This window comes from Chanos chanos, chromosome 4, assembly GCF_902362185.1.
Source record: "Chanos chanos chromosome 4, fChaCha1.1, whole genome shotgun sequence".
NCBI classification, from domain to species: domain Eukaryota; kingdom Metazoa; phylum Chordata; class Actinopteri; order Gonorynchiformes; family Chanidae; genus Chanos; species Chanos chanos.
Window position 1 is genome coordinate 3,175,366 of NC_044498.1, and position 9,134 is coordinate 3,184,499.

Below are 9,134 nucleotides of genomic sequence, written 5' to 3' on the forward strand. Positions count from 1 at the left end.
AGAGAGGGAGAACGGAGGAGAAAAAGCAACATGTTCTCTTCATGCTGAAAACCTTCTTAAATTAAAAACCTAATTTTGTATTTAGGGTACAGAAGAGAGGATCAGTTTGCGCCTGCTTTAATCCGTGCGGATGCTTTAAAAGTCTCCTGTTGTTATTACCATCGAAGGTTTTGCCCTCATCAACATTTAGTTGATCGTTACAGTGAGATCAAAGGGGCACAGGAGAGCTGACGGGGATTTCAGCCTCATCAATCCGTGTCTTTACCTCGACTGTTCGGTCAGTCCAGGTGATTGATCCATCTGCTTAGAGAACGAGAGCCCCTTTTGGGAGAAGAACGTGCTCTGTCACCTCGTTCCCCCCCCCCCCCCCCCCCATATCTCATTTGACCTTGTCCCGCGTCCCCAAGGCTTCCACCCCAGGGCCAGGGCCAGGGCCAGGGATGGGTTTACGGCTCTTGGCTGTGCCCCCCCCCCCCCCCCCCCCCACTTTGGCTGTGCCCCCCCCCCATCCAGCCCCCGGGTATGTTGTTTGCTGCCCAGGTATTAATAGAAGTTTAAGTGAGCGCCGATGGGGGAGCGAGTCCTCAGGAGCAGGGGGTTAGAATGAGAGGCATTCCTGAGGGAAAGAAGCCAGGATATTTTGGACAAGGGATGCTGGGTGTGTGTGTGTGTGGGGGGGGGGGTGTTAGTGGAGGTGTCTGGTTTCAAGGCCATCCTCGTTTCAGAAGTGTCAGGAGGAAACGTTAGACTGTGAGGATTGTCTTAATGTGACTCAGTGCACTAACTTTGCAGAGGACCATAGTGAGCCAGGCATTTGGGAGGTGAAGCTTGTTTGTGCGTCACATTACTGAAGAGGCGAGATTCCAGACCTCTTGGACTTGCGGAGAGTACAGTCCGAGAGAACTTCGGTCACTACCTCCTAATTAGGACTGGATCAGCATAAGGGGGCTGAACCGATTACATTTTCAAAAAGACGCTCCAGTGAGTCAGATGTACATCACCAAAAAAAGGGAAACCTTGTGTTTTAGAACCTTGTGTAAACCTGAAATGGTTTCTGTCTATGAGAAAATGTGATTCTTATTATATAAGATTCAGACTCTGTTGCCGTAGTTGAGGCCGGAGAGTATTAAGAGTTAAATTCACAGGAAAATAACAGCAAAGTTACAACATGTTTTTGAGCGGACAGGCCAGTGTGATCATAAAATATCTTTAGAGTATTAAAAAGATATCGAAGAATAGAGAATGATTCATTGTTTAGCCTAAGCAGACTTGGGCAACAGCGAATGAGTCAAGCTTTCGGCTTGACTCATTTATTTGTGTGTGTGTGTGTGTGTGTGAGTGTGTGTGTTTGTTCGTGTGTGTGTGTGTGTGTGTGTTTGTTCATGTGTGTGAGTGTGTGTGTTTGTTCGTGTGTGTGTTTGTTCGTGTGTGTGTGTGTGTTTGTTCATGTGTGTGAGTGTGTGTGTTTGTTCGTGTGTGTGTGTGTGTGTGTTTGTTCGTGTGTGTGGTTGTAAGCGGGGAGTGGAGGGGAGGGGAGGGGGGGGGGTTATACCATAGAGAGGAGCATTTCCTTTGCTATCGCTGTTTCTCTCACTCCAGTCTACGGTCTGTCTCTTAAAAACTTACGGCGAACAGTTTTCACATGTATTAACATAAATCATTATATTCTACAGACACTACAGACAAGTAAGAACACAGGGAATACTACTACTGCTACTATTACTACAATAACTACCACCAGCAGCTGATACAGCAGCAACAACAACAATAGTGTGAATAACCATCACCATCTTAAGCAAATCCTGAGTGTAAAATGTATTATTGAAAAATGACAATACGTTAATCTAGAATGCACCTGAACTTTGTGGATTTTGTGGATGATGTACCAAAACTACCTTCCTATGATTATTAAACTGAGGGACAGGAGGTGTCTGGATTTCTGTGTGTGTGTGTGTGTGTGTGTGTGCGTGTGCGTGTGTGTGTGTGTGTGTGTGTGCGTGTGTGTGTGTGAGTAAGTGGGGGGGGGGGGGTATTATCTGGTGTGTGTGTGTGTGTGTGTGTGTGTGTGTGTGTGAGTAAGTGAGGGGGGGGGGTATTATCTGGTGTGTGTGTGTGTGAGACAGATTGTAGGATGCCCTTTTGTCCCTGTCACTCTTGCAGACAGACACTCCAGCAGCTGTTCCACCTTAACCACACACACACACACACTCACATACTTCCGCCTGCTTTTGTGAACATTATAATGACTCGCTGGCAGGGACCAAATGCCACAGGTGTTGTACTTACACCTACCTTTGCATTTCACACATATGCACTGACACACACACACACACACAGCACTGTCCAGCAACACTGCCACACAAACACAATGATGTTCCGATGTAATACACCAAGCACACACACACACACCACACTGCCCACACAGAAATACGAGGATGAACTGGACCACAAACCCCCCCAGCCAAACAATAATTTTGTATTTATTATAGATTTCTGGAAAGAACTCTTCTTTAGATTTTTAGACACCTGTAGTGTGAGGATGTGTGTGTGTGTGCGTGCGTGTGTGTGTGTGTGTATGTGTCTGTGTGTGTGTGTGAATAGATAAAAATGTCAAATGTTCAAAAACTGAGAGACATGAACAGGGAGAGAAAGAAAGAGAGAGACAGACAGACAGACAGACGGACAGACAGAGACAGCGAGAAACAGACAGAACAGAGGGAGAGAGAGAGCAAGAGAGAGACAGACAAGACAGACAGAGATGGAGAGAAACATAGAAGAGACAGCGAGACAGACAGACAAACAGAGACAGAGAGAAACAACGAGAGAGAGAGGTGAACAAAGTCAGATATAAATTTATGTTCATGGCACTGGTTCAACATTCCTCAGCCGTACTAAAACGTTTGGCTCCCTCCCTTCTCTGTCTAATCTAAATTCCATACGGTGCAGACAGGACTGGTTCCAGTTATCTCCACAGTACCTCTCCAACATCTTCATAATGAGTTTTTTTCCCCCTGCCGTATCTATGGCTGATAATTACCTAATATGTTAAATATCCCCCCTCTATGTTCCTCTCTTGATATGAAAATATCGTTAATAACATGCACAAATGCACATTCGTTCAATAAAATGCAATCTAAACACACAAACAGCCAACAAAAAAACGTTGGAAAGAATGTTAACAGTTTTCAGTGTGAAATGCCAAGTTTTTTTTGGCACACATATCCATGCTGCTAAGACGGATTTTCATCAGCCAATCATAAGCAAGTATACAGTCAGAATAGCCACACCCTTACAGAACAATTGAACCATCTCATACACTTCACTGTGAATAACTGGACACAAAGTGTATTGTCTAAATTTGAATGCTGTATTTTGCGTTATGAATTGTTCTCACCACAGACTGAAAAAGCGGGAATAATAAAGAATTGCCATATAATAGAGTTGAAAACAGTCAATAAAATGATTAATAGTAATTAATAGTCAATAGAGGAACAGAGAGTTTCAAAGTTATGTCAAAGGTAAAAGTGAGTTGTAGGCACTTTAATGCTGCTACTAAATATGTGTGTGCTGAAACTGATGAAGAGGTGTTTTGTGTTCCCTTATGTATTTTTGGCTCTGTGTAGTGTGTGGAAGTATCCTACGGCCTTGAAGATGGACACAGCATCCGTGCATTGCCTTTCTCTCTGTATAGATTCTCAGTCCAGGTTAGAGAGATTAGGTCAATACTCTACCACCAGTTCAGCTGGTCCTTTGAGCAGGTCATGAAGTGTGCTGTGTTCAGTCTAAAGGATGAGGTCACTGACCTCGCAAACCTCAGCCTCACGAGTCATCAAATCATATTCAACATGTCAAAAGCACCGCTTACAGCGTGGCCCCAGTCAGAGAGGAGAAGAGGATGGACCTGCACTGACACTGGACTCATCTGCAGAATACGAAGTCACTGATCTGAAAATCAATCTCTTCCTACTTTACATGCACAGGGCAGTCGGCTTGGACTTGAGAGAGGGAGAGGGAGAGAGAGAGAGAGAGGGGGGGGGGGTGGGGAAGAGAGAGAGGGAGAGAGAGAGAGAGAGGGAGAGAGAGAGAGAGAGAGCGAGAGGGGGGGAGAGAGAGAGAGAGAGAGAGCAGAGAGGGAGAGTTAAGAGACACTGTCATTACAGAAAACCCACACAATCACCAACCAAACACCACACCACACAAAAAACAAACACTACAGAATCAATACACATCACCGTATACTCACACTGAATCTGCATTTCTCGGGATAAGGACAAAAGTGTGTGTGAATAGCAGATCAGTGAGAGAGCAAATATTAAGCATACAGTAAATTCATCAGACTGTGTAAGGAACACTCTCTGACCAGAGACCAGAGAGAGAGAGAGAGAAACAGTCTGTAACTGAGTGAAGATTTAGGAATCATTTCCATACCCTTTTTTAAAGCTTAGCAAACACAGCACACGTGGATCTTACATAAATGAATAAATAAATGAATAAATAAATAAATAAATAAATAAATAAATAAATAAATAAATAAGGGAATAAAAGATTGGGCAGAGGAGAGAAGTGACTTGTTAAATCTTTGAGGGAGGGGGGGTGACTGTGGAGCGAACGGATTAGAGTTCTCTCTGTGAATTAAGGCATGTCTTCTGCTCGTTCACAGGCACTAAGTGGATTATGGGAAGGGAGGGGTACCATTTGCAGCCTAGGCCGTCTGCAGTTTTTAACATGTTTTGGAGCATGTAGGAGTACTGTAAAATCAAGCTGTGTTATTCAGCCGTGAATCACAAATTGCATGCAATTTATGTATCACACTAAGATTATACCTCCAAAATGTATGCACGTGCAGCTCTACATTAGCACGAACTGAGAGCCCAGCTCTGAGGACCAGCCAGGCCGAGAATCCACATCATCGGCACAGCACAGCCGTGGAGAGAGAGGGAAAAATGAATGAGGAGTTGAGTCTGTTCTGAGTGAACACAGATGCACAGACAGGCATCAAGGTTATCTGTGTGACATCGCAACCACCCCCCCCCCCCCCCCAACCCACAGGGCAGCCCCCGCACTTACAGCGTGAAACTCGAGCCAGCTGACAAATGCTCAGACGGAGAGAATGCAGGGATTACGTGCAAAGCACCAGTGTTGGAGTCTTACATCACTCTGCTGGATGCCGTCACGTGACACCCCCCCCCCCCCCCCCGGTCCCTCTGTTAGACCGCGCACAGGGTGGGTCCTGCCACGGCACAGCGGGCACGATATGGTACAAACGTCCGTATGAATCCGACTGCATCATCAGAATTAGAAACTGCATCATCATCATCATCATCATCATCGTCATCATTGTCATTTTCACTGTCATTGTAATCATCGCTGACAGGGTTTGATCTGCCTGTCACTAATGTAGGCCTACTTTTCAACTGACACACGGTTAATGCATTTCTGCTATGACGGGCTGCCTACCTCTCTTTCTGAATGGTTGAATGATGAAGGGCTGAGAGGTTTTCTTCAGGCTGTGTTTTCTCTGGACTGTGTGCAGTGTGGACTGTGTTTTGTTTTCTAGACTGCGCCTTCACAAATTGTCTTTCCCCTGCACTTCACAGAGGGCACACAGTATTTTCCCCTGACTGTGTTTTTCTCTGGGCCATGTACAGGTCTCGCTGTGATTTCTCCTGACTGTGTTGTCTCTGGGCTGTGTTCTCTCTGGACAATGCACAGGGCAAACTGTGTTTTCCCTGGACTTCACTTGCCTTAGGGCTCTGTTTTCTCCAGACTGTCTTGTCTCTGTGCTGTGCACAGGGCAGTCTGTGTGTTTTCAGGGCTGTGCATATTCCAACACTCTGTGTACACCTGTCTGTTAATTTTCCTATTTTACTTTATAAAAGAAAAAAATTCTCTACGGTCAAATTCAGACAATGAAAACAGCTCATTTATTGAATCCCTCTGTTTTTTCTCTGTTAATCTTTTTCTCAGACACAGTGAATAGGGATGGGGGTTAGGTAAAGGGGTACAGAAGAGAGGGGCCCTGGCCAAACCTGCACACATGCCCACTTGCCATGATGCAGTACCACAAAATACAGAAACAACAATCACGATTTAATTTTACCATATTTCAAATGAACTCGAATAAAGTTAACTTAATTTAATTTGTATAGCATGTTTGACAATAGAAATGATCACAAATCAGTCATACAGAAAATCTCCCGATCGGTCTTCTACTCTCTGTGTGAAAGGGCCAAAAATGGTGGTACAAAACAAACAAAAGTCAGTTGAAATGGTAGAAAGATGGCTAAGGTAGGGAGAAAAAAACTCTTACTGAACTTTTTGGTAGAAAAGCCTCTTTATACACATCATGATAAGCCCCATTCGAGCTAAACAATCTAAAGTCACTCTTTATAATTTTTTCCACTGTCAGGCTCGTCCATTTCTTAACGGTTTCTGTCACTCGCGGAGGGTTTGTCCGCAGCACCACAACTCAAACGTATTCAGTTCCATTTAAGTTTGCACTCTTTTCTGGACAGTGCCCCAGCCTTCTCTGTTACACTGAGATCTCTTAAGCGCCCGAAGTCTGTCCGTCCTTTGCGTATGACGGATGAGATAAAATTAAAACTACTCTGTTCTGTTCACCGATGAAGTGAGAGGATGAGCTCATGAGCTCGCGAATCCTTGGCTTTTGGTTAAAAGGGGAAAAAACAGAATTTAAAATCAATGTTAATTTTTTAACATGTGAATTTTTTTTCATAATCGTGATCAATCATCATTTGCCTCTTGATAGGAAAGAACTTATTGGTTATTTCTTAAACGCTCTCACTGTGATAAGTAGTAGGGACATTGTATTCAGAGTAGTACATCGAGTAGTGTATTCAAATGTTTTCTGTATGTCATGAATTTCGGCTTGAGTTTCGAAAAAGTCCTACCACAACAATCGTCAAACTACAATGTTTTTCCTCTCAATAATCATCGGTACCATAGCTGGTAAAATTAACGAGAAACGTTGATGCATTTACATTTTCATTTACATTTATATTTCTGGCGACATTAATTATGACGCCGTTTCGATGTGTCGAAAATTGAGGAATGCTTTTAAACTCGCCCCCCGTTGCGCTCACCCGGAGCCCTCTTCCCATACATGGCTCTCAGGTCCGGATGCCTCCTCACAGCCTCACCGCTCCGCGCCCTTCCATTCATGGCCACTCCACTCTCAATGGCGCATTAGCTACCAAATAAGGAGAGGGAAGCCGTCCAAGCGCCCGGCCACTGGAGTAGTATATAGGCAGCTGGCCTCGGCCCTCTGTTCACTACCAGCAGCCTTTCCACAGGAAACTTCTCCTGGTGCTGATCCTGGTGAGTATGCGCCCGGCACTTGTTACGCTCAGCGGACTCAACCCGGAGATGAGAGATGGTCAAGGAGAGGGATTAAACTAGGACTAAAGTGCTTTGCTCGAAACTTTCACGGAATGATGTGCTTCATGGCAAATCTTAACTCAAGTTACAAACTGTTGCTTCATATTCATAACTAGGGACTAATCAAGAGTACGCCGCGATCCTATGCGTGCACAGTTCTGCAGTAAGACTTGTTAAAGTTAAGTCTAACTGCAGTTAGGCGACTCTAGCATCCAGAAGTAGAGGGAATGAGAGAGGGAGAGGTTTATCACACGTCGTCCACGATGGTCAGTGAAGTTGTGTGCTCATCTGTGTATGCATGTGTGTGTTTGATGATCACTTCAGAACCCCATCTAACGCCATGTGTGACGACGACGAGACTACCGCCCTCGTGTGCGATAACGGTTCCGGCCTGGTGAAGGCTGGCTTCGCCGGAGACGACGCCCCTCGCGCTGTATTCCCCTCAATAGTCGGTCGTCCTCGCCACCAGGTGGGTTTTCTGTGGGTTGTCATGGAGATATCTCGGTCGAGGATTTTTTTTTTCAATTATTATGCATGACAAATGAGATTCGTTCTCAAAGTGAAGACACTCCTGTGCAGTTTCTAGACATCATTGTTCGGGAAACATGAAGTAATGTTTTTTTCTTTAAATGACAAACGCGTTGTAGGCCATTAATTGTAATTTTTATAAAATCTATTGCCTGTTTCTAAACAATTATGAGTTCCACCATTGTACTGATGGTCAGCAAAAAAAAAAAAAAACCAACACGTCAAAGATACTGTTTTCTTTTCGTACTCATAACTAAATGAGATATTTTGAATGACTGACTAATGCTCTGCTGTGGTTCAGGGAGTGATGGTGGGTATGGGACAGAAGGACAGCTATGTGGGTGATGAGGCTCAGAGCAAGAGGGGTATCCTCACCCTGAAATACCCCATTGAGCACGGCATCATCACCAACTGGGACGACATGGAGAAGATCTGGCACCACACCTTCTACAACGAGCTGCGTGTGGCCCCCGAGGAGCACCCCACCCTGCTCACCGAGGCCCCCCTCAACCCCAAGGCCAACAGAGAGAAGATGACTCAGGTGAGGGTCTTATGGACACACACTGGCACAGACACACACACACACACACACACGCACACGCACACACACGTACACGCATGCACACGCATGCACACACATGTTTACTACCTAAACGAAGTTGGCTGCATCACTCACTCACTCTCTCTCTCTCTCTCTCTCTCTCTCTCTCTCTCTCTCTCTCTCTCTCTCACACACACACACACACACACACACACACACTGTACCTAACCGAAGTTAACTGTGTCACACACACAAAGAGTATTTGTTTTCCGATGTGAAGAATGAAATGTCCCTCCAGTTTGTTTTTAAAAAATGTTTCCTCCTCCTTGCAGATCATGTTTGAGACTTTCAACGTGCCAGCCATGTACGTGGCCATCCAGGCCGTCCTGTCTCTGTACGCCTCTGGTCGTACAACTGGTCAGTGGCTCCTTCAGTCTGATCCCTGCCCTCATTAAGATAGTGTTATAGCCCGTACAGGTCTCAGATCAGTCAGTGCTCTTACAGTATCTCTTCTTGGCCTGCAGGTATTGTGCTTGACTCCGGTGACGGTGTGACCCACAATGTCCCAATCTATGAGGGTTATGCTCTCCCCCATGCCATCATGCGTCTGGACCTGGCCGGACGTGACCTGACCGACTACCTGATGAAGATCCTGACAGAGCGTGGC

The 9,134-nt window shown here is 45.3% G+C and overlaps 1 protein-coding gene across 2 annotated transcripts in view; it reads left to right on the top strand.

The window, feature by feature from the left end:
• Positions 1–7,735: 7,735 nt before the first annotated feature.
• actc2 (actin, alpha, cardiac muscle 2) overlaps positions 7,736–9,134 on the top strand; it is a 3,331-nt gene continuing 1,932 nt past the window's right edge. Inside the window, exons 1-4 of one of the 2 annotated variants that reach the window (XM_030770604.1) lie at positions 7,736–7,867; positions 8,228–8,467; positions 8,800–8,884; positions 8,992–9,134. The exon at positions 8,992–9,134 is cut by the window's right edge and continues 19 nt beyond it. In XM_030770604.1, the coding sequence (XP_030626464.1) occupies positions 7,739–7,867; positions 8,228–8,467; positions 8,800–8,884; positions 8,992–9,134 (597 nt within the window). In that variant the 5' untranslated portion in view covers positions 7,736–7,738. The remainder of the gene's footprint in view (positions 7,868–8,227; positions 8,468–8,799; positions 8,885–8,991) is intronic. The other variant, XM_030770603.1, reaches the window with a different exon arrangement.